This window comes from Natator depressus, chromosome 4, assembly GCF_965152275.1.
Source record: "Natator depressus isolate rNatDep1 chromosome 4, rNatDep2.hap1, whole genome shotgun sequence".
Lineage (NCBI taxonomy): Eukaryota > Metazoa > Chordata > Testudines > Cheloniidae > Natator > Natator depressus.
This window is the reverse complement of record NC_134237.1, coordinates 117,002,690-117,029,046: the sequence shown is the minus strand read 5'-3', so window position 1 is coordinate 117,029,046 and position 26,357 is coordinate 117,002,690. Positions and strand designations below refer to the sequence as shown.

The 26,357-nt window shown below is 41.2% G+C and overlaps 1 protein-coding gene across 4 annotated transcripts in view; it reads right to left on the bottom strand.

The window, feature by feature from the left end:
* TBC1D14 (TBC1 domain family member 14) overlaps positions 1-26,357 on the bottom strand; it is a 107,798-nt gene that overhangs the window by 37,039 nt on the left and 44,402 nt on the right. For 3 of the 4 annotated variants that reach the window (XM_074951730.1, XM_074951731.1, XM_074951732.1), the window contains one exon: positions 9,100-9,218. In XM_074951730.1, the coding sequence (XP_074807831.1) occupies positions 9,100-9,218 (119 nt within the window). Of the gene's footprint in view, positions 1-9,099; positions 9,219-13,456; positions 13,760-26,357 lie in introns of those variants that run through there. The other variant, XM_074951733.1, reaches the window with a different exon arrangement.

Sequence of the window (26,357 nt, the reverse complement as noted above, 5' to 3'; positions counted from 1 at the left end):
ACTACAAAGGTAATAGGTTATTCTACATAAGTCACTTCCTGTCTTCTTAATGCCTTGGTTTCTTACAGGTGATGCTGTAGCTCTGTAAGTTGTATAATGGTTGAAAGGGAAAACAGGGAAGATAAGGAGTACACAGGGTTCAGTGAATCGCCAAATAATACCATTTAAATTTTTTGGGTGAGGATCTTCTCACTTAACCTATGCCTCCGGTATTAGCCATACAACGTGTGCCATGATTAAGGTTTGTGCCTTCTGAGGGTGTTAAAAGTAGAGGGATCCAAAGAAAACATTAACAGCAAGTTTACATTTTTTTAAGAGTTTCTTTTCAACTTCCCCACTCCCTGAATTAGGCCCTTGGAAGGGGAAGATGACCCCCAGGCTGTGCTCTTTGAGAAAGAGGAAGCAAGGATGTATGGTGTACTGTCAGGGAAAACACCAGCAACAGAGCAGAATGCTTAGGTGACTGCCAGTACTGGAATATCAATTATTTTGCTTATTGCCAAAAGCACCTGTAAGGCCTTTGTAGGAACTTAGCATAACTAAGGCAAAGTTAGGAGGAACGGGGGCAGCAATCACAAGGAGTGAGCCTAACTATGCCATTCCTGATACGCTGGGGTAAGCATCTGAAAAACAGAAAGTCTCTCTATATTTGACTTCTGGTTTGTGTGTGTCGGGACTCATGAGACTGCAGACTCTGCAAAAAAACACATCTGTATAACTAACGGCTTTAAAATGCTTGCTTAATAGTTTTTCTTTGATAGACATGTTGATGTAATTGTAGCAGTTACTAACACAAAGGGGGTAGACAGGTCTGAGGAATTTGGATTTAACTATCTGAATATAGCCTGGAATCCCCAGTGACAGGCAGACAGCTGACCACTTGAACCTTGTCATTTGACCATTTGAGACCCCTCCAGACCATAGGTAATTATTGTTTCGGGGTGCTCTATAACTTATTGTATTTGTATGTGCTTGAGACTAAATGAAGCAGAAGCTTTGAGTGAAGGCATTCCTGTGAGAGTGCAGGAGACCAATAAGTAAAGGCTTTAAGTGAAAGCACTTGACTCGGTGTGATTTATGCCAATCATCTAGCAGATAGAGGTGCTGGGTCTCCATTGATTTATTTCTTAACACCGCCTTGCAGAGAGAGTAAAATTATCAAGAGTTCTGGGTTTAGGGAACCCCAGATAACAGTACCATAATGAGGAGGATCGCTGAACCAAAGGAGATGTCCACAGACAAAGCTTGGACCAGAGCATAATTCCTGGTGAAGGTGCATATCGATCCCCAAGTACCTGTTCTGTATATTTCTGAAAGGGTGATTCCCTGTATGGAGGCTGCTGAAGCTACCGGGGCTCTCATAGAATGGGCCCTGACAATTTGAGGGGAAGGGGCTTTCATATGATCATAGCAAAGGACTATGCAGGAGAAAATCCTTTCAGAGAGTCTTTGGGGGAAAAAATACTTTCCCCTTCATTTTTTCAGCAATAGCCACAAACACCCTTGGGGACTTCTGAAAAGGTGCTGTTCTGTGCAGGTAGAAGGCTGGAGCCCTACTGTTGTACCATGGGTACTGTGTTACATAATTGATTATGTTTTGGCTATATACATTGTATATTTCATAGTAAGAATTAAGGTATTAGAATAAATGAATAGGATAGTGGATACTAGTATTAGCCATTTTCTTTTCATGCCTTGTAAGTAACAGACAGGATTTTGTCTGGGTCTATGTTAATTAGATTAGAGGAATTTCGGAGGCCCAGGCCCCAATATGGGAAAGGATAGTTATAAGATTTACTAAGGTCTAATTTATGATGCCTTTCTTGTTCAATATAAAACACTGCTATTTGTTACCTTTTGAAGGTCTCTGCAAAGAACTGTGTGTGTGAATGAGAAATGTATGCATCAGGGAAAGATAAGGTGTGAAGGCCATTTCTGAAGCCAGTTGGCCAAGGGAGGAGGAGTGAAGAGACTGAAGATGTTAGAGAACCATCAACATGCATCCACGGTTGAGGAGGGGCAGACTGACGACCCTGAGGTGAAGGCTGGCAAATTTAATACACAAGATAATTGATTAAATCAAAACCAGACAGGATGACCCTCCCGGAGGTGATTTGGGCCATCAAAAGATAACACCCACTGAGGAGTAACCGGTCATAAACTGATACAGCAAAATCCATAGGCTTCAATGGAGAAAAAGGACTATAAAAACAGGGTGTTTTGCCATGGGGCTTTGGGTTCGTCTTGCCAACAACTCCAGGAGCATCAGATCGCAACCGACAGAGCCCGGCTCCCCTCTGCAACCAATCTGGCTGGCCACTAGATTGATCCAGACTCTGGACTGGTAACTATAAACATCAACTGGCAGGACTGTGTGAGTGTGCGAGCGTGAGCGTGTGACTGACCGAAAAGCATATGCTAACTGCTGTATTCTCAATAAATGCAGCGTGTTGCTTTTTCCCCTATAAAAAAAGATCTCGTGTGCTTTGTATAAGCATAACACTATGCATGTCCAAAGAATGGAGTCTTGTTTCCTCCATGTTGTGGTGAAACTTAGCATAAACCCCCCCTAGAAGGTGAACAGTTTGGATAAAGTGGAACTCAGAAGGCCATTTCAGGTATGAACTCTGGTATGTAGCTGCAAATAAATCTTGTCCTTATATACAGTTTTTCCACAAGGCAGGTCCACCACAAGGGCCCCCAAGCTCTCCAACCCTTCTAGCAAAGGCAACTGCTGTCAACAAGGCAACTTTCAAAGAAAGGTACAAGGGGGGAATAGAAGGCCAAAGGTTCGAACGGTGGCCTCATGAGACCAGAGAAGACAAGGTTCAGATTCAGACTAGGACAGGTTTCACATCTGGAGGGGAGGAAATGTCCTTATGACACCCTTCAGCAACTTTGTATTAGTAGGATGATTAAAGCTTGTGTAGCCCTCCACCTGATTAGCAAGGAAGTAGAGTTATGGCAGGAAAATCATACACCAGTGGTTCTCACCACTGCACCAGGAAGGCATCGCCTCTGGAGCTGAGGCCTTGGATGCCTGGGGAATAGTAAACCAGACATTTTGTTATGCTGTGTTGAGAGATCCCAAAACATGATCACCCCCACACGCCACCATTGTTGGAAGATATGCTGTGCTATTGATGGGTGGCATTCCCATACCTGGTCCATGTGTAAATGCCTGATGAGGCTGTCTGCCAGGGAATTCATCACCTCTGGGATGTGTACTCCTGCGAGTATGATTCTGTGCCTGATGCACAAATTCCAGAGGTGGACTACTTTATTTTATTTTACTTTTTGGGACGGGGGGGAGGGGGAGGTGGGAGAGGGAGAGAAGGGAGAAGAATCTTGCTCTTCCCTTCTTGTTTATATAACAGATGGGTGGTTGTCTAAATGTGTATGGACTGAATGATGTGTACAAAGCCTGCATGCCATTCCTAAACTGCTCAAAGCTTGAACAGGTTGATATGTAGTGTGGATTCCTGTGGGGACCAGGAGCCTTGGCTGTCTGGTCATTGAGATGTACTCTGCATCCTAGCAAGGAGTTATCCATGATGAGTGTCTTTGTAAGCGCTGCAGAAAGAAAGAGGGCCCAACACATACTACGTGGTGATTTTCCCATCAAATAAGCAATGTCAGCTTGAGGAAGACACTTGGTCCACAGAGACCCTGTTTGGCACACAGGTTGTCGATAACCAGATTTGAAGGCACTTTAGGTGCAGTCATGCAAATGGAGTGACACAGGTACACAGAGCCAAGTGGCCTAAAAGGATGAGGCAGAATCGGGCTGAAGAGTGAATGCTTAGGTGAAGCTGGTTGATGAAATCCCTCATGGCGAGGAATCGGTTGTGAGGTAAATAGGCCCTTCCTGTGACTGAATTCCACCCCAATTAATTCTGTGGTTTGTGTGCGCGTCAACATGAACTCGTCTAATGAGTCCTAATAAACACAATAGTGTTTGTACCTATTGGCATGACTGATCCACGAGCAGCCAATCACCCAGGAAATATCAGTCTTCCTTGTCTACAAAGATACATGGCCACCACTGCAAGAACTTTCATAAAACACCCTTGGGGCCATCAAAAAGCTGAAGAGGAGCACCTTGCATTGAAAGTGCTCTTGGCCCACTGTGAAGAGCAGAAAAATTCTGATAGCAGGGAGAATACCCAAATGAAAATACAGATGAGTCGCATCATGCGCGCAACTTATGCAAATTCAACTATTCACGCTTGGCAAAAAAACCCCAAAAACCCAACAAGATACCTGAAAATACTGCGGGCAATTCCACCCACCATTCTACTCAATGAGCGTATGCCCTGGAGTGAGCTTGAGATGGGAGACGCAAATCTGCTGTTCCCTCGGTCTGAGTTCCAGCATGCCTCTCATAGTGTTAGTATCTCGCAGCGCTGAGTGTGATTCTAGTGTTTAAATATACATATTTTTCATACAACATGGCCCCAAATGCAAGCTAACTACTTCATCTGGTGCTCAACCGAACAAACAGCGATCTGTTCCAACGCGGGAGGAAAAACCGGCTGTGTTGGACTTACTGAGAGACGGTATGTCGGTCTCCAATGTGGCGCGTAAATATGGCCGCAATGAATCTAGCATCCGTACCATCAAGATTCGAGAGAGAGAAATTCGTCAAACAATGGCATCAAGTGCTCCAATAACTGCTAAGGTGACAAGCCAGGTGTGTGATAAGACTTTAGTGAAGACTGAAAAGGCATTAAACTTATGGCTGGAAGACATGAACTGTAAACGTGTGCCTATCGATGGCAACACGTTGCAAGAAAAGGCTCTTAACCTCTACATGCTGCTCAAACCTCCCGCCGAAGAGGGACAGCCTTCTGATGAGAAGGAATTCAAAGCCAGCCAAGGTTGGCTTAACGCGTTTAGGAACTGCTTCAACCTCAAAAACGTGCAGACTACTGGTGAAGCTGCATCTGCCAGTGAAGAGGCAGCAAAAGCCTGCCCCGAACAATTAAACAAAATCATAGAAGAAAAGGGCTATCTTCTGGAACAAGTTTTTAACGCTGACGAGACTGGGCTCTTCTGGAAAAAAACGCCCAACCGCACTTACATTCCAAAATCAGAAAGACAAGTCCCTGGCTTCAAAGCAGCTAAAGACTGTGACACTGTTTTGTGGCCATGCGGCTGGGCTTGCTCTACAGGGCTGCAAATTCCCGTGCCCTAAAAGGCAAGAACAAAAATCTCCTGCCTGTGTTCTGGCAATCAAATAAAAAGGCTTGGGTGATGGCAGCATTATTTCTGGATTGGTTCCACAAGTCAAGCAGTATCTCAAAGAGAAAGGACTTGACTTTAAAGTGTTGCTGATCATAGACAATGCTCCTGGGCACTCCGGTTTGCGCATAACGACGTTGAAGTAGTCTCTCTCCCCCCAATACCACCTCCATCCTCTCGACCGAGGCGCGATTCGCTGTTTCAAGGCCACGTACACGAGGCTTATGTTCTCATGGATAAGTAGCGCTATGGTTGCTGATCCCAATTTAATGTGATGGAGTGTTGGAAGTCCTTCAACCTTGCCAATTGCATCACTTATATTAAATAGGCAATGGCAGCAATCAAGCCTGAAACAGTCAATGCATGTTGGCGAAACCTACGGAAAAAAATGTGAATGATTTTAAGGGTTTCTCGACCATTGACAAAGAAGTGAAACGCATTGGTCAGGTGGCCAGGCAAGTGGGTGGTGATGGCTTCGTCAACATCCTTGAGGAAGAAATTGAATTAATTGAGGGCCATAGAGAAACATTGACTAACGAAGAGTTAGAGGAACCGATAAAATGGTCTACAGAGACAACGACGACAAACAGGAAAGCCAGCAAGTTGGAATCTTCATAAATTTGCTGAAGTGTTCCAAGCAGCGAAACACTTGAATGATTTAATTTCTGAATACGATCCCTCCATGGAACGAAGCCTGAAAATCACACGTAGTATTATGGACTATTTGAGACTGTATCAAGAAATGTTTGAGCAGCTCGAGACACAACAGCGACAGTTGTCGATCACCATGTTTTTCAAGGAAAAACACAATTAGCAGCAGATGAGCCTATGCAATCAACTTCTCGAGCTGAACCAGAGCCAACCACTTCGTCTGTGACTCACTCTCCATCACCCAAGCTCTCCATCACCTCTGTCTCCTAGATCTACATCAAGCCCTGACGACCCCCCTGTAATTAAAAATACAGTACTGTAAAATTATATTTTGCATATGTACTCTTTATTATATACTGTACATTATATACTACTGTACAGGGTTGTATACACAAAACCATGTACAGTATACTGTACTTTATGGGCAATTTGAGGGATTTTCCAGGGTAATTTTGACTATACGCAATTTTCGCCTTACGCACAGACTTCAGAACCTAACCCCCACGTAAGATGCAACTCCACTGTATGCATCTTTCAAATCAAGGCCATAAGCCAGTCACATGACTAGAGGAAGGGTATTAAAGGCCAATTTAAAGTTCCTTGAGAAAAGTTCTTTCCTACATGAGGGAGTGGTACAGGCTCTATTGTCCCCAGTTGAAGGAGGAAGTCAACCTCCTGTTTGAGAATCCTCTTATGGGAGAGGTCCCTGAAGAGAGAGAGGTCAGAGAATAGGGAGAATGGTAGCCATTTAATACAAACATCCAGGACGCATTTGTCCATTGTAATAGTGCACCACATTGGAAGAAAATGGGCCATGTAGTCACTGCAGGGTGTGGTAGCAGGCATTGTGGAGTGTCGACCCTCAGCTGGGACATCAAAAATGACTTTTGAAGAGATGGCCAAGTGCCTATCTCACTGCATCCTCTAATTTCATGGGGGGTTCATATGTCCTCTGTTGAAGGAAGGATGAAGGCAGTGGTTGATGTTGAGATGGAAGAGGCCTGAAATATTTGCTTCAGGGGTGGCAAAGTATAAACATCCAGAGAGCAGAAGGTAGCTCAAGAGTCTTTGAGGGTATCCAGCAATTTGTTAGTTTTGTCACTAAAGCGCTTGCTATCCTCAAAGGAAAATTCCTCCATGGTGATCTCGATCCCTCTGGAGAACCTGAAGGCCTACAGGCACGAAGTCCATCTCATGACTACTGAGGTAATCATTGGAGTGTGACACTGTCAAGGGATGCCTGGAGGAAAGATCCTGTAACTAGTTTTCCCTCATCCAGGTTAACCAGAACTGAAGCCTGCAATCCTGAGGGCTTTTGTTCTCCAACACTGACAGCTTGTTGTAATTCAAAAAGTCACAACTGAACAACAAAAACATGGTAATTTGCCATTCAGAATGCTAAGCTAGCTGAAAAAAAACATCTTCCCTTCCAAAGAGGTCAAGTCCTTTGGCTGTAGTGTATTTGGACTGGTGTAGCTGAGTTCTTTCTATAACCACTTGGACCACCAGGGAATTGGAATTAGGGTCTGAAAACAGGAATTCCGCTCCCTTGGGAAGAATAAAGAGGCATTTCTCAGCCCTCTTTGGCATCTGGGCACAGGTGACAGCAATGTGCCAGTTCACTCTGGCAGGTTCCATGATGGCCTCATTAATTGGGGGTGCCACTTTAGAAGGAACCATAGCCTAGAGGATGTCCAGGAGTGTGTGGGCTGCATCCTAGACCTCTTTCAGTGGAATCTGGAGAGAGTCTAATTCTCCCAAGAAGGGCCTGGTACTGTTTAAAATTCTTTGGGGGGTGAAGGAAAGGCTGATAATACTGCCTCACTGGGACAGGATGAAGAGAGTGACACAGGTGGCTCTGGTAGCACCAGCAGTTCTGGCCAATCCTCCATCCACTGCTCCTGTGGGGACTGCAGTTCTCCATCTGGTGATAACCACTGCTGGGTGTGGAAAATAGGGTCCTCCTATTCAGGTGCCCAGAAATATAGAGCGAGGGGCCCAAAAAGGATGATGGGCTGGGCTGTCAGGGTATGGAGGCAGACCCCACAATGGGTATCATTGGTCCCTGGGCCACACTTGCTGATGGTGAGAATGCAACGGCCAGAAGAGTGGATCTGGAAGCCCTGTCTAGGTTGATAGCTCTCTATCAGGAATCTGGAGGGATGAGTATCAGTTTGTTTTCATCCAATGAACAGTCCTGCCCCAACACTATATAGGAGTGGCCACTTTAACAACATGTAACTTACTTTACAATTGAACACATATCCCTAGCACTTAATACAAGACTTGACCACTGTTCTGTATGTGCAAGAAAAATACTACGTGCTTTTGCATAACCACAGCTAGACAGCTTTATAAGCTAAGTAACTAACATGATATATTAGTAGACAATTTGATATGAGCTATTTTCACTGTCATTAAACAGTGGAAACGCACTTGTGAAAAATATTTAATGTATTATTCTACATCAGGTTTTGTTTTCATATGCTCTTATCTTTAAACTGCACACACAGCTACTTTAAATAGACTATTTAAAATTCAGCCTGCCATGGTGATTTAGTTTTCTTTTATCTGTTTCTGCATGCAGTAAAGCCAGACGTTCAGCATAAATTCTCCAAAAAACCATATGTAGAAATAAGAGAAACCACAATACGGTTCTTTCCAAGAAGTCTGATATGGGTTTGGTTGTATAAGAATACTTGTGTAAAATAAGAGAAGGATAAGCCAACGTATCAAGTGCCTGACATCCTTCATACTGTGACACTGAACCCACCACAGAGCACTCTCCGGTACACTGCTTCATTATTTATGAGGATTGGACATCTTCTGTGCCAGGTACTCTTGCTACCCTCAGATTCTTCAGCAAGTGCTTTGTTAATTTTTTGTTCTTGGGTTACCTTAAAAGATAAACTACTTAGCCATTCATGTTTGTAAGCAAATTAAAAAAAATTACTGCCACTGCCACCAGTGTCAGACAGTAATTCATTCATTTTCTTTTATACAAAAAGGTTGAAACTTACAATAAAGTAGATTTTATTAATTTCCCTTAGAAATATGCCACTCATTTATACAGTAGTTTGGAGGTTTGGTTTTTTTTTAAAGCTCATCTGCTTAAACAATTTATAGTCATAAAATATGCACAGTGAGAAAGGTTCTGCCATCTTAAGTTTAAGAGGCTCTACTATGGTACTATGCCAAACTTACGCTGGCCTGTCTTCTAGAATAAGCGCTGTGGTGGAGAGGGGTTCAAAGTCAAGATTTTTCCTCACATTCTGTTTAGGAGAGAGTGGCTTGTGAGCTCGTCCAGTTTTTTCTTCATATTCCTGCACAAAAAGAATATAATTGGTTACACTGATGGAGAATATCAAAGCCATGCACTGTATCGCAACAGCTACAGAAACATGCAAGATGAGAACACTTTCAGGAAAACTTATGAAACCTTTCTGCACAATTCATAATCAAACTCCAATTATTTAAAAAAATGTCTTGAATCAAAGCCAATAGTAATCCCCCAAAGTGAAGACAACACTTGAAATTGTATTAAGTAATGGTCTAATTCCCTTCATTTTTAAAAAATTAGTCTAAATTTACTTCCGCAAGTAATATTTTAAAAACTCAAGCTGAAGACACTGTATGAGCCGTTGCTAAGAGTGATACTTGAATATGCTAAAATAATTTATGCTCATCTTTAAGATTTGACCTATCGATCAAGTGCAGAAAAATAACTATTTCATGACTGCAGACTTCCAAACCAGAATTCTTTAAAGCAATAAACACTTTATATCTTGCTATAAACTATTTCTCCTACTCAAACCATTTGTAAATATAGCCAAGCGGAATGAAGAAAAAATGTGTTAATTGTGGTTAAACAGAAAACCTATTTGTTGCTTATTTCATCTTGAAATATTGTTTCTATTAGACCAAAGGTTCTAAACTTTAAGACCCAGCATAGTGCCATGTCTAAAACTCAAATTACCTTAATAGTTTTTTTAAATGTAATTTTAATGTCTCCTTATTCTGATAAACCAACCCATGTACCACCCTACTATGGCACGTGAACCAGGGAGTTAGGCATATCACCCATGATGGTAGTCTACAAATAAAGCTAATTTTAAAGTGTTCGTATTTGGTCAAGTAGTACTATGAGAAAAAAAAAAAAGAGTAAAAATTACAAATACTTAATGTGTTAAATTCTTACAATGTAGTCTGCCACCTCACAAATTCAACACTATCTGCAAAATCTGAGTGCTATAAGCAAGTAATTTGTGGGTGCTTCCATGAACAGGGTTTCATCCATGAGACTTCTACATTCTCATTGATGCAAACTTCTTCCAAAGAATACTGAAAGGCTGATTTATTTATTTTAAACCACCATGTAAACTATATAGAAAACCACTAAGAAAATATTTTAAAAAGGTCCTGGTACAACTGAAGTAGGCTAGGTCATTCAGGATTTCCAAAGTAGGTTCCTAATTTACTGAAAGGCATGAAAAAGTACTACTATTTTTTTAAATTATTTTTAAATGCAGCATCTTTGCTCTCACTGCTGAAACAGATGCATAATAATGTGACAATCTGTCTTAGCTCCATCTACACACTACAGACCACATTAATAGAAAACTGCTACATTTCTGCTAATGATCTGCCATAAGACAGCTGCAACACACCAGAAACCAACATTTTTAACACTCTGCCTCGGTCTCAGCTGTGTGTATAACCATTAATATTTGCACCAAGAGGGAAGGCCAAAGGTCTTCTCCCAAACTCCCATCCTTTATTCCTTCATGCTTCTGCCATGCTGAATCAGAAAAAAAAGTTATATAATTATTACATGTGATCTGGACCTGGTATCTGAGATTTTTAAGTAATATGAGAAGTGGTGGGGAGAAAAGAAGCACTTGGAAACTGCCCATAGAGAAGACAGGACACTGCAGGACTGTGGAGCTGTTAGGCCAAAGTTGGAGAAATCCCCCAGTTTTCCTGATTTAGGAACACAAATTGCCATACTAGGTTAGACCAACAGCCTGAGATTACCAATACCATATGCTTCAGAGGAGGACGCAAGATACTCTGCAATAAGCAGTTATTTATTAACCTGTGTATAGGGAAACTTTATTCCTAATTCCCTTCTCAAAGGTGGTTTCTTCCCCCAAAGCCTGAGGGTTTCCATCAACTGCAGTGGATACAGAGGTATTTGTAACTCTCTTGCCAAACAAGTTTCATGTTTCCACAGCTGTATGAATGAAAGGAAGCACATTATGATCCATCTGGAAAATCATGGTGCTATCTGAGGTCAATTTCTAATATGTTAAATACCACTGTTGTATTAGTTTGACTTCTAAAGAGCAGCAGCCAGACTGATTTAAACTATCACGAACAGTATTTATGTATTGGCTATTTAAGGGAGCAAGTTTGTACAGACTAAGCTCTTCTCTGTGAAAAACTATATCCAGAGAGTAGAGAAGAGGTACAAAGAAACGAGCCACAGGTCGAGACACTAACAGATTACATACCTGGAAACCCAAAAGATAAAATGAAGTTACTATTCTTAAAATTTTAAGAAAACCTGGAAAATACTGATTGTAATGGAGATAGAAATGCATTAAAAGGCACAATGCCAAAACATGTCCTCAATTACACCATCATAAATCTGGAGTACATCAGTTTTATTCAGTTGAATGAAGCTGTGTAACAGCCAAACGCCACTCCCTCTCCCAATTTCTCTGTCAATTACAAGCCTGCATTTTATTCTTATATGACAAAATTAGTCGTTTTTGAAAATGAACTTAAACATTAACATATATTACTGCTTCCAATGGTCAACTGATCCTTGATCCTAAATTTACAACATTTTAATTGTTTGGATTATTACTAATAGAAAGCACATTAAATTAAGTTAAGAAGAAATTGAAGATGATGTATGGAACTCATTATATATTGCTCTTCCTAAAGCATACACAGAAGAAAGACTAAAAAAACATCAACACATAATTTTAAAAAGGAATGAGAATTAAGTGCCCTGCTTTATGGAATTTGTGAAGAGATATGTTTTAGAAAGGGTTTGCATTCATTTGAAGAGGGACTGAAAAACAGCTGCTTCTGGGAGGTTTAAGGGACTTTACATAGTGTTCTGGAGTGGGGATTTTGTTTTCTGCATAGAAGAACCAATTTTGAAAATACTTCATTCACACAAGACCCAATTTTTTTCCAGCCCAACATCTCTTTCCACTACACACACAGTTACTATATAAATATTATATTGAAATACAAACAAGTTTTATTTTAGAGACTACTTTGTTGTGGCTATTTAAAATGCTGGCTCATTAAGAGATACTATTATTCCACCCCCTCTAAAGCCCAAATCATCCTCTGTATTTTAGCAAATGTCTTTGGATGTTTTACTGAACACTAAAGCGTAGAAGAGACCAGTGAGCTTGTATCATCATCAGCATGCTCCTAAAATGGGAGTGGCACATTTTATAAGACAAGCTGTATGAATTGTCAGTAGTATTTTTACCCTTTCAAGCAATATCCAAAAAAAGGAGTAAAAATGACAAGACAGTCAATATTCACAACTCATTTCAAAATTTGTTATATTAAAAAAATCAGAAGACAACAGCTGTTAAATAATCCTCATGTTAATGAACAGAGGATGCAGTCTCTGGCATAGCAGACTCTGAAGATACAGCTATGAAGTAGATTCTGAACTCTACACAAACTTACACTTAGAATATTTGTTGATTGAGAGTGTAGCAAGATCTGTACATGCTGACATTCTGTAACTAGCAAATACCTCTTGAATTGCTGAACAGCTCTTAATAGTTCATTACTCTTACTTGTTTATAAATATATACAGGTTAAGGGGTATTAAACCAATATCGTAATAGATATACATGCGCAATTAATATCGGAAGAAACAACCATTTGAGACTTAACTCTCCACATCGACTTTTAAGGTATGTGCTGTGACAGCAGGTCTACTTTAAAATTTTAAGTAAGATGACAAAAATAGTTAAATAATAACATGCACACATTTTGCTTGCTTTACACCTCATTACCAATAAAGATTTTGAAGCATGATGTATAAGGGGTCTGGAAATTATTTTTATTGTTGTTTATTTTGAAAGCTACTGAGTTAAAGACTAAATCTATCAAACATCTGTTTTGATCTTGCTAAAGGTGCAAAACAGACGGATTATTTTTCATTTAGCAGTGGTATATTCTCCTTAATCACCACCTTCTTGAAGATATAGTACTTCAATGTATTTCCTCGCTAAACAACCTTGCTCTGCACAAAGAGAAAATATTCTCCTTTTGAGAGTTGATTTTACATTTTTTTTAAAAAGGATTTTAATACCTACAGAAGATTATCTTAAGAAGGTTTACATTTTTAACTATGCATTTGAAAGCTAGTCTCTAGCCTATTTTGTTTTTACTAGCAATCAGCATAGTAACAGCTTACCACTCTCTGTGGTGGTGCTGCAAATAATGTGCTATTTTGTAATATACTGCCTAAGATGTTGCATAAATTCCAAGCATCATGTCTGATACATTCACTCACCATGAAAGCCGCAGTTCTTCAGAGACAGTTACACTGGAACCCCATTTCACTTTACATCATTTAAGGCCTTGCTGATTCGATAATATAAAATTAAAGACCTTCATTGTCTTGATTCCACAGAAAAACCAGTGAACATGCATGCATCAAGGAGATCAGATACCATTAAAATTAAAAAGGCTATCATATGTTCCTCCCTCTTGCTTTCTTTCTCTTCCACAATCAAAGCTGTCTGCAGTTAAATGCTCCAACACGGAGGAAGCAAGCTGCAGCAGTCATATTAATCATCTGCAGATGTAACACATCCAATCAGTTCTCTCCTTTTCCTCCTGTTATGCCTTAATTTACAAAATGCACACAGAAAGAGAGGACAAGAGCAGATCTTTATTCTGCAAGCCGCAGCTCATTACATCAATGCACTGAAGCTGATAGTACAATCTCTAACTGAACAAGAAAGCAGAAAATATTTGAGTTAAGAAAAAATTTTACCAAATGTTGCTGCATTTGGTAATGAACGGCAAATTCAGTATATTTTTAGAAAGCAAAAAGGACAATGTTCAAATTCATTCAGCACTTTCTATCCTGTACCTCAAATCTCTTAATAAATGTACCCCTAAAGCTACTGTGCAATTACTGAATTGCAGCTATGGCTAGGGTGTAATTGGGCTTCCATTAAATGCTAGCAATCCCCAACACAATGCTTTTCATCTTTCAGATTTTTGTTACTGTTTATTCTCTAGAGTGAATGTAGCAGAAACTATTCATCAGAATTTGTTTCACAGACATCCTAGGCTAGAACTGAATCCAGGCTCAAGATATAAATGGAAACTAGTTTTTAAAAATGAACTCCAAATAAGCAAGAAATGGAACGCTTCTCCCAACAATCCCCCATTCCATTAATTGGGGATTAAAATTATAAGATCAATCACACTGAAGTCAGGAAATTTAGCTTTATGGTTTCCATAACAAGTGTAACTTGGTCAACTTGTCCCTAAATATATGTACTACTTTCCATTTCATGCCTTTGCATGCAAAGAAAAAAGATAAGGTAGGTGAAGTAATACATTTTATTGGACCAACTTCTGTTGGTGGAAGGGACAAGCTTTCGAGCTACACAGAGCTCTCCCTCAGTTTTGGAGAAGGTGACCAGAATGTTAGAGCACCGTGTAGCTCAAAAGCTTGTACCTTCTACCATCAGAAGTTGGTCCTCACCTACCTTGTGTGTCTCAGACTCATATCCTGGGACAAACACGGCTACAACACCGCAACCAACTGAATTAAAAGGTGGTCTATTAAAAAAAAAAAAAAAAAAAAAAAAAGAGTCATGCCTTTTTATTTCTTTGCCTGGTATAAATGCAGCATGAAACATTAAAAAAAAAGGCAGAAAAATCCAGTAAAGTTTGAAAAAGTGTTGGGAACATCACATCTTGTCCTCTATTTTTACTTGATGTCTACTTGGAAGACCAAAGAATTGGGAGCTCTCAGTCTAAGTTCCCCCTAAGCTGCGCGGCTGCACAGCAGCCTATTAAATGCCACACAGGTACTCAGGGCTGCCACTAGGAGAGTTGCCTTTGCCCCAGACCCGGACCTGCAGCAGTGGGGAGAGGTGCCCCAGTCGGGGAAGAAGCACCCCTCCCCCAGCGCCGGCCCACACCTGCCGCGGTTGGGGAGAGGCACCTATCCCGTGGCCCCAGCCCCGGAGCTGCCGCTGTGGGGAAAGACACACTCCCTCGTGGCCCAGGTTCTGCTGCGGGGAGAAAGCCCTGGGGCATCCTGCACCCCAAACCCCTCATCCCCAGCCCCACCCGGAGCCCTCACCCCCCGCACTCCAACCCTCTGCCCCAGCCCTGAGCCCCTCATCCCTGACCCCACCCAGAGCCCACACCCCTAGCCGGAGCCCTCACCCTCCCACACTCCCAACCCCTCGGCCGCACCAACACCACATGAATTTTGTTATGTGCACCAATATGGAGGTGATGTGTCACACATCACCTCCATATTGAGGCACATAACTAAATTCATTCCACACATCAGTGGGAAAAGTTAGTGGGAACACTGCTCTCAGTCCATAATCAAAAGGAAAAGGAGCTTTGAAGCTTCAATACATATTTTTTTTTAAACTGTCTGTATACTATTTAAAGAAAAGGTTTAAAGAAATATAAAACAGTTTCAAACAATCTAGTAATTCCTTCTCCTCTTAAACTTCCCTTCCTTGGTGTCATTATCCTACTAGACCCCCAGGAAAAACAGGTAGATAGAACAGGACTGATTAGAAGGCAGTAGAGGTCACCTAATGACAGGAAAACTACTCTACTCTAGACAGAGTGCTTTGTCTAAACCGGAAAAATAAACGGTGTTTCAAAATGTGTTACCTAACAAGGGTTAATTAACATGTCTTTAAACACAATTTACCACAGAATAGACAGTGTGAAGGCAGATTAGGGTTTTGTGGGGCCCTGAGCCACAGCAAATGGGGGCCCTGAGCCACCCCTTCTGCCTGCAGTCTCCCCCCTGACCACACACACACACACACACACACACACACACACACCTCCTGCACTCCTGCCAGGGAAATGGGGTTGGGGCATGGGGGCTTCCCCTGCTCCCCGACAGGAGCACCGGGCAGGCGGAAGCCCCAGTGCCCCAACCCCACGCCCCGGCAGGAGCGCCGGGTGGGCAGAGCAGGTCGGGGCATGTCCATTTTTCTGGGACCTTCCACTTGGCCCAGCGGCTAATCCGCCACTGCGCCGGTGAGGTTTAAAAATGTATTAGCTGGTCTTAGTTTGATAGATGATTAAATCATCAATGTCATCATAACTATGTTTAGAATCTATGTACATAGATTGGTCCCATCACCATAATATCTGAGTGTCAAGTGGTCACTGTCTTGGAGAATACATCTTTCTTGTGAAACTCATGCACAATAAATGGATACATTTTAAACAATGATTCAGAAATGCTAATTAGGTATTCAAGAAAGTACCTGAAGCAACAGAGCATTTGAAATAGAACAGCTTTCAATGTGCGATACCTGGATACCCAGAGTCTCAAACTTTACATCAGGTATGAAAGGCATAAGTGTACAGGACCAAACTGAAAGCTAAAATCATGATGAGAAAAGCATGTGGGCAATAGTCTTCCTGTGGTAAACCTTTGTGGTTTCATCTACTGAGAGCAGACTATCATGCAGCTCTTTTTGAGGTTGAAATATACAGGAGTTGTCAACTCAACAGAACCGTCATCAACCAAGAAACTCTGTCATCAACGCACCTTTTAAAGAGTCCATTTGGCAGAGATGGAAACCTGATGAAATCAAAAGGTACTGCTATGGAGTCAAAAATAAGTGACGTGTTGATTGAAACACTTATCTACACATTTATAAGGGGCAGCTGGTAACACTACTTTTAGATTGCTTAGCACTATACAACATAGAGGTTGCCCATCCAAATACATAACAATATAGTCTTTAATTACACAATCCCATGCTATTTTTTCCACAATATACCTTCCACATTCAGAATACAGGATGGATGCACAAGGAAGCAGAATTAAGGTTACAGAGGCAACTGTAAACTTGGCATTTCCTAAATTTTGAATGTTTGACTTTACAATCATATCATCTCACTGTGCACCCCATTTAATCTCAGTGCATCCGTCTGATGTCTTTTGTCTTATACTTAAGTTTGTAAGCTGTTTGGGGCAGGAAACAGCCTTTTTGTTCTATATTTGTACAGCACCTAGCACAATGGAGTCCTGGTCCTTGACTAGGGCTCCTTGGCACTATGGTAATACAAATAACTATTAACTTTCTTGTAATGTAGTTTTTTGTATGTCATAAGGATAGAGTGATCAGAAAGAACAACATTTCAAGTGTCTACTATAAAACAGTGGACCAAAAAAGAACAAACAAACAGAAAGCACGTAGGTCATCTATTCAAGAAGACTGTTTAAAGTCTGACCTTTTAATTTTGTTTTGTTTTGAAACAAGATGTACAGGAGCAAAACCAAAAGCTATTCTCAGAACTGCAAATAACGCTGATATTATTGAAAAACTAGTTAGGATGAAGTCTATTACTCTTCACAGATTCTGCTTATAAACAAGACCATTATTATGGCTAATTAACTGACGAGCTAATAGAAGTTATTGAAAATGATAAAAGGAAAACAATAGGATGCAAACTATTTAAGTTGATAAGGAACACTAACTAGCATGAAGTGGCCAGCTAATCAAACCAAAGAGCAACAAGGCTCAACACTACACAAAACATCAACCATCATGGCAGGATTAATGACAGTATACTTAGAACAACAAGGGCTCTCTCTGTTTGACTTAAGAACTATTTCCTAGACTAAATAAAATTCAAGGCTGATAACTAGAGCTCTCTGGAAGATTACATTTCCATTTCCCGGCATGTTTTTGTCTTGCACTGGAACGAAAACAAAAACTTTCAAAATGGTTTCAGAAAACAACTGTGGCTTCTAACATGTATTTCCCAAACTGAATGATGACTCTCTGGGAAAGGCACGTAAAGAATTGGAGGCAACTGAAGCAGACTTATCAACTGACCTTCTAGAAGAACTTGTGGCAGTAAAATGTATTTTCAACACAGATTAAGTAAAAACTCCACAGAAGATTCTGAACTTTATCTCAAAGAACAAACTTCACTTAGTATTTCCCAACACTTAAATAGTATATCATGCTTCACAGATTCTAAGGCCAAAAGGGACCACTGATCATCTCCTCTTACCTCCTGTTATACCTGGGTGGATTCTGCACCAAAAGATTAAAAATTCTGCAAATTTTATTTGTCAAAATAATGCAATATAAATCACACCAGTTTCAATTGTTTGGTAAGTTATTTAAACTACAATACAGAAAAAAAAAAATCACAATAACTAGTCAGCATTTCCTAAATACATGAAAGTTACGTTACAAATACTTGGTAACCCTGCATTCCAGTTATAATCCTGGATTTTCATTTAAATTACTTTACAGAACACCAAACGAAAAAAAAAGTAGAATGTCATTTTAAATTGCTCAGACTTTCACACAAAGTCATACAGTTTTACTAATCATTGTCCTGGACCTAGCTAGGTACTTTGGGAAGTGCTTGGTTCAGATTGTCCTGACATTTTATTGACTGCTTGGTAAATGTTTTATTTGCCCTCAAAAGTTTTGTTGGTTTTTTTTTTTTTAAATGGGTAAGTAAAAATCTAACCCCATTGTGCCACTTTGGTACAGGAAAAAAGTGAGTAAGCGCATAGATCTTCCTAGCTGATTCCCTTACTGTCATTTATAAGGCTTTACATCACTCTGGCAATGTAGGGGCCTTCAAACTTCCCCCAGGAACATAAAAACCTGTAGAACTGACTGAGAATGGGAACAGGTAACTAACAATAGAATAATTAACAATGTTACTATGCAGACAGGTTGCTACATTTCTGCCTCAGAGAATGGGATCAATTAACCAGCACCATTAACAAAATGTGGTGTTTTTAACTTAACATTTTTCAGTAACATAGTACTAATATTTAATTAAGTGTTTTTTCAATTCTCAAGAAGTTACATTTTACTAGGCAGGCAGGCTGCTACACTTCTGCCTCGGGGACAGAGCCTTCCTCCTGCATAACAAAAAGACCTACCCTCCTCCACACCTCTGGAGCCACAGTATCGAGAGAGAGGGACAGAGTCTCTCTGGCTTGTGGCTAGCCCGGCCACCCGACAGCAATCAACGTCTCTCCTGCAGGCACGCGGACCAAGCCTCCTCCCTGCCCTCCCACACAGTGATTCACGTCTCTGAAGCTGCTCCAGGCACACTGGAACAGATGTGGTGTCTGGGAAGAGACCTGTGTCCCCCCGCAGATTTCTTTTGCGTTTTTCTATGCTGGGAGCACAGAAATATGTGGGCCATATGAATTCTGTGCCTCTGCATCGGTGCAGAATTCTTTCAGGAGTACCTCCTGTATAGCACAGGCCACAGAACTTCCCAACAATACTTCCTAGAGCAGGGGTGGCCAATCTGTGGCTCCAGAGCCACATGCGGCTCTTCAGAAGTTAATATGCAGCTCCTTGTATAGGCACCGACTCCAGGGCTGGAGCTACATGTACCAACTTTCCAGTGTGCTGGGGGGTGCTCGCTGCTTAACCCTTGGCTCTGCCACAGGTTCTGCCCCCCCCACCCCTTCCTGTGCCCTCCCCTGAACCTGCCATGCTTCGCTCCTCCCCCTCCTCCACAGAGCCTCCTGCACACCACAAAACAGATGATTGGGAGGTGTGGGAAGGGAGGTGGAGGCACTGATCAGCAGGGCTGCCAGTGGGTGGGAGGTGCTGGGAGCAGGGTGCTGACATATTACTGTGGCTCTTTGGCAATGTACATTGGTAAATTCTGGCTCCTTCTCAGGCTCAGGCTGGCCACCCCTGTCCTAGAGCATACTTTTTATAAGAACATCCAATCTTGATTTAAGAATGGTCTGTGATGGAGAATCCACCATGATGCTTAGTATTTTGTTCTAATGGTAAATTACTCATTTTTATGCCTTATTTCCAGTCTAAATTTGTCTAGCTTCAACTTCCAGCAACTGGTATTACATCCTCCTTTGCTAGATTGAAATATTTGTTCCCAATGTAGGTATTTACAGACTAGTCAAGTCATCCCTTATCTCCTCTTTGTTAAACTAAATAGACTGAGCTCTTTGAGTATCACTATAAGGCAGTGGTTCATAACCAGGGGTACACGTATTGATGGGGGTATGCAGAGGTGTTCTGAGGGGTACAGCAACTCATCTAGATCAATGTTTTTCAACTTGGGGGTCACGGGATTGGTTTTGGGGGTTGCAAGTGCAGGGCCAGTGTTAGGGGGTGGCAAGAAGGGCCACTGCCTGGGACCGCATGTCACAGGGGGCCCCCATGAAACTAAATTACATGCTTCAGCCTCAGGCAGTTGGGATTGGGCTTGAACCCTGGGTGGCGAGGCTTAAGCTTCACACTCCTGAAAGGGGTACAGTAACCTGGAAAGAGTGAAAACCACTGTTATAAGGCATGTTTTCTAATCCTTTAATCTTTCTCATGGCTCTTCTCTGAACCCTCTCCAATTTATCAACATTCTTCTTGAACTGTAGGCTCCAGAAGTAGACACAGAACTCTAGAAGCAGTCACACCAGTACCAAATACCTAGGTAAAAAAACCTCTCTACTCCTACTCAAGATTCCCCTGTTTATGCATCCCAGGATTGCATTTGCTCTTTTGGCCAGAGTATTACACTGGGTGCTTATGTTCAGCTAGTTATCAACCACCACCCCCAAAACTTTTTCAGAGTCACTTCTTCCCAAGAAAGAGTTCCCCATCTTCTAAGTATGACCTACATTCTTTGTTTCCAGATGTATACACTTACATTTAGCCATATTAAAGTATATATTGTTTGTTTGTGCCCAGTTTACCAACCGATCTAAACCGCGCTGAATCAGTGACCTGTCCTTTTCATTAGTTACCCCTCCCCCAAATTTGCGCATCATCTGCAAATTTTTATCAGTGATGATTTTATGTTTCCTTCCAGGTTGCTGATAAAGATATTAAATAGCACAGGGCCAAGAACTCCCCATTGAAAACAGACCTGCTCGATGATAATTCCCCATTTACAGTTGCATTTTGAGACCTATCAATTAGCCAGTATTAATAAACTTAATATGGGTCACATTAAAAAAAGTTAGAAGATACAATTAATCCAAGCGTCATGCAGCACCAAGTCAAACACCTTATAGAAGTCTAAGTACATTACGTCAACACTATTACCTTTATCAACCAAATCGATAATTTCATCTAAAAAAAAAAAAGAGTTCGACAGGATCTATTTTCCATAAACCTTCATTGACTTGTATCAATTACCTACCTTTAAATTCTTTTGTTAATTTAGTCCCTTATCAGCCACTCTATTATCTTGCCCAGGATCAACATCATGCTGACAGGCCTGTAATGACCCAGGTCACCCCATTTACCCTCTTTAAAACTTGGCACAACATTAGCTTTTCTTCCCATCTTCTGGATCTTCCAAAGACTTATTGAAAAATCAACATTAAAGGTCCAGCGAGCTCCTGATCCAGTCCTTTTAAAGCTCTTGGATGCAAATGTGACATTACCCAGGGTACAATCTGGACAGATGGACAGCTGTGTCCCCTCAATTCTCCAGCCTGGGGTACCTTTTACCCAGCTTCACTGTGAGAGTTACCACTCCTGTTCTGCTCTCACACAGCCTCCATCATCATGTACTGAGTACCCCATCATATAAATTACTCCCAGCTATATTCTATGAGTGCTATAGCCAGCTTCTCACGAATTACAGTGCAAGGCAACACCAGCAAACGCCTAATCCCAGACCTTCCCCAGAAATGGGCATCTGTACTGCCCAGCACCCTCCTGGACAATACAAGCTCATATAAAGTTTGTCATTTAATTAAAATGAGATGCACAAATCCTGTTATCTCAAATGGAGTTACCCAAACACTTCAATCCAAACACTTCAATCCAAACACACTGGTTTAGATATAATAAAACAAGTTTATTAAATACAGAAAGATTTTAAAATGATTACAAATTATGAGGCATTAAAGAATTGGTTACAAGAACATAAAAAATGTAAAAAATACAACTTATACTTAAACTAAATAAATTCAAAGGGCCTCTCACATCATATGCTACAGCCGTCTTATAGTTCAAAGCTGTCTCTTTACTTCAGGTTTTCAGGCTGCCGTGGATAGAGAGAAAGGGAGGAATATTTTGGAGCAACGGTTCCCCTTCCTTATAGTTCTCTTTTCCCTTTGAAAACAATCTCCAGCTGGGGTTCCGGAGACAGTCTGTAGGGATGGGCATCTCCAGCTGTTTCTTTGCCAAGATTAAAATTTCTTGCTCACACCCTTTTTGCTGCCAAAGAACGGACACATAACCAGATTATAGTCAGTGCTTAATTCACGCCAGGGCTAAATCCCATCACCTCTAGGCTTGGCAGCTCATAGCCCCGGCACCTCTGGTCTTGCCGCATCAGATATGAATGTAAAAAAAGAACCCTGAGCCCCAGCACCTCTTTCATGACAAATTAAGCCCTGGTGAGCATCCATTTGATTTCAGTGGCACCGGGCTGAGGAGTCAGTTTGCCTTTTGTCTCCGAGGAAGTGGTTTGTGGCCGCTTTTTTAAACTGGGATCCAAAGGTTGGATCCAGTTACAGACTGGTGACCACCCACAATTTTTTTTTTTTTAAACTCCTTATTGTACTTAACGCTGCTGGCCATAGATGCAACAGGTGTCTCAACCAGTACAGTTTATTTCCCCTTATGCTATGGGAATAAATATAGTGGGATAAGCATCTTTATAATCACTGTAACTGCATCCATCCTCTGGGGGCTGTACCACTTGAGCTATAATAGCATAGTTACAGCAGTACAGTTGCCGAGTGTAAAAAAAGGCCCAAAAGAACCTGAACTTTACAGCTTTTTTTTTTTTTTTTTTGGGACAGAGAGCAAGTGACAACACAAGCACCAATAAAGTTTACAACCCATTCCTTTCTTTCCAATGCTGTATTTTTCATTCCCTTTGTTAATGTTACTTTCACATACAGACAGAAACCTAGAAAGCTCAGATTTCTCAGGAGATAAGGGAGATTCTGTTAACTCAACTATACATTATTAATCAGCCATACACTTCTTGGTATTGGATTCTTATAAGACCATTTGTAACTTTAGCAAACCCTTTGTAATTCGCCTTTAACTCTTTAGTAAAAGAGGAGTTTGCAATCTAATTACATAAGCAGTTCTTCTCAGTATTGGGGCTCCTCTGCTCCTTCTTTTAGGGTTTAAATGTTACCAAAAACCTGCAAGAATCTTCTGCACTAGATAAGTTCCACCCTGGGTAATTATGTGCACCTGAGTAGTTGAAGACACTTGCCAGTACTTCTACTCTCTTTCTATGAAACCCCCTATTGTCATGCTCTTGCTCAAAATCCAGAAAGAAAACGGATGTGCATGCTGGGGAGATAATTTACACTGAATGTAAGGGACCCAAATCTCTGCATATTCAAGAGGTGTTTGTTCACTCCATATTATAATATGGTACCACAAACACTACACTTACAGCCATATGCTGGGCTCCCAACTCATTCACAAGGCCTTCTAAAAAGTTTTCCTTTAGACCAACTTCCACTCTTGATTTCAACCCTAAACTGATTTATGGCAGAAGGATAAAGGAAGATACTTAAAAAAAAATCCTTTGGTTTATTTAGGGGGGAGTTACAGAAGAATTATAAGAAGGCATTTATATTACCTCTCAGGGCATGGCTAAAAATCTGTCTTCTCTCAATATACACCACTCTCCTCTGAGTAATAACTTATTGCCTAGGACCTTGGCTAGTTACAGCCGAGGCTCTGCAGACCAAGAATACAAAACAAACCAGCTGATTCATACGATCACATCCTTACAACGCATCACTTCCTGATAAAGAAATGGCTTTAAGAATGTACAAGATTATGCAGATACAATTAACACAGGACCACTTCAAATGGGTTTATGAACAGACCCTGAAAAAGAGCTCTCTGTGTAAGCTCAAAAGCTTGTCTCCTTCACCAACAGAAGTTGGTCCAATAAAAGGCATCACTTCGCTCACCTTGTCTTTCCTTATGAGCACAAGACACATACAATTCTGTTCTCTCCCACCCTACAGAGTTTATATTCAGGGAGTTCTTGGGTGAAATCCTGGCCCCATTAATTTTAATAAAAAGAAAAAGAAAGGGAGTACTTGTGGCACCTTAGAGACTAACCAATTTATTTGAGCATAAGCTTTCATGAGCTACAGCTCACTTCATCGGATGCATACTGTGGAAAGTGTAGAAGATCTTTTTATACACACAAAGCATGAAAAAATACCTCCTCCCACCCCACTCTCCTGCTGGTAATAGCTTATCTAAAGTGATCACTCTCCTTACAATGTGTATGATAATCAAGTTGGGCCATTTCCAGCACAAATCCAGGTTCTCACCCCCTCCCCCCACAAACCCACTCTCCTGTGTGTGGGGGGGGAGGGGAGGGGTGAGAAAACCTGGATTTGTGCTCCTGTGGGATTCTAAAAGGGATCTCTCATCACCACTCCCATTCAATGTGTAAAGGGGAGGAGATAGCGTCCTTCTGGTCTGCAATGTCACCAGTTGATGGGCGACATTCAAAGGCACGTACCCTTTAGTTGCTGTGCTCTCAGTACCTGGAAGACATGGTGCCAATTAGGAGAAAACTAACTTGATTCAACCTCAAGCTGGAACTGATGCCATAAAATGGAGAACAACCTGAAGAGCTGGCAATGGAAGTTTTATTTAACCTTTGCTGATATAGTCACTGGACTATTAGATCTACTGCTGATTCTAGATGCCAAGATTATAGCTATGGCATGCAGAGCCTTTTACTCTTCTCCTACCCTTTCTATAATCTTATGGTGGAAAAAGCAATTGTTATGTGCACTAGTGTTTGTGGGCTTTGTACAAATAATGAATCTAGAGACGGATATTAGGGTATGCAGCCTTAAGTGGTCTGGGATACAGGTATCTCAGAGATGGCTTCCCTGCCTATGGTGCACCTACTGGGCTGTTTTTGTCATGTGCTCTGGAGGTTAAACACTATAGGATTCTTGTCTTGTGCTCCCAATGAAACATCCATGGTCTCAAGCTTGATCCCTCAAGTAGTCTCCCAGAACTAGGGTTTGGAGAGATTCAGGTTGGAATGCAATACCAGGCTATTTGGTCAGATTTCAGAACTTACCTTTTGCTGGTATACTACTAGTAGTAAGGTATAGGAATTCCAGAATTACAATTTTTGCAGTGGCAAAGAGTCCTGTGGCACCTTATAGACTAACAGACGTATTGGAGCATGAGCTTTCGTGTGTGAATACCCACTTCGTCGGATGCAAGTCTCAATTCGTCGGATAGTCACAATTAGAAATTTAAGTAAATACCTCTTGACCCCTCAAGTAGAAACATGCCACATATTATGCTCTAATGTTACAGGCCTAGACTTGAAGTTCTCTCTTTCTGGGCCTGATCTGCACCCAGATTTTGCACAGACATTCTTGGAAAAGAACCTTATGTAACAACTTCTTTATTCAAGACCAGTAAAAGGTAAGTCTAATACTTTCCTTTCCTCTGAAACAATGGAACACAGACATTTTTCATGAACAGACAGCATTCAAAAAACATGACCATCACTTCTAATTTGAGAGAGACAAGGTGGGTGAAGAAATGTTCTTTTATTTGACCAACTTCTGTTGGTGAGAGACACAAACTTTCAAGCTTACACAGAGCTCTTCTTCAGGTCCAGTAAAAGATATTACCTCACCCAACTTGTCTCTCTAATACCCTGGGATCAACAGAGCTACAACAATACTGCACATTTCTAATTTTAGGAATGTTTAATAGCACAAACTATTAATAAAGTTGCCTGGCACTTCCCATTGTAATACCCTGCTTTCTGTTGTTTATAACTCTTCCAAACTTTAACCAAATGGGCTGAAATTTTCCATTTCAGGTACTGCCTTAGGCTGAACATTTTTGGAAAGTTTCAGACAAAATAGTTCAGCTGTTTCTGAGAGCAAGGTAATGAGAAGTACATTGTTTTGCAATGTCAAATATATATATTATATATAATGCTGGTGAGCCTGTCTCTCCAGCGCGCTCTCTGATCCCACTGCTGATGCCCAAGCAGCAAGAAGGAGGAAGTCGCCTGACTTCAATACAAGGGGGGAAAAAAAGAGCCAGACTGGGGGAAAGCGAAAGGAGTAGATTAACCAAGCTCCTAACCCAGACTGGGACAGAAGGGGGTGGGAAAGAGAAACTGATTAGAACTGGAGGGAGGGATCCAACCCTGCTGATGTAGGTGTC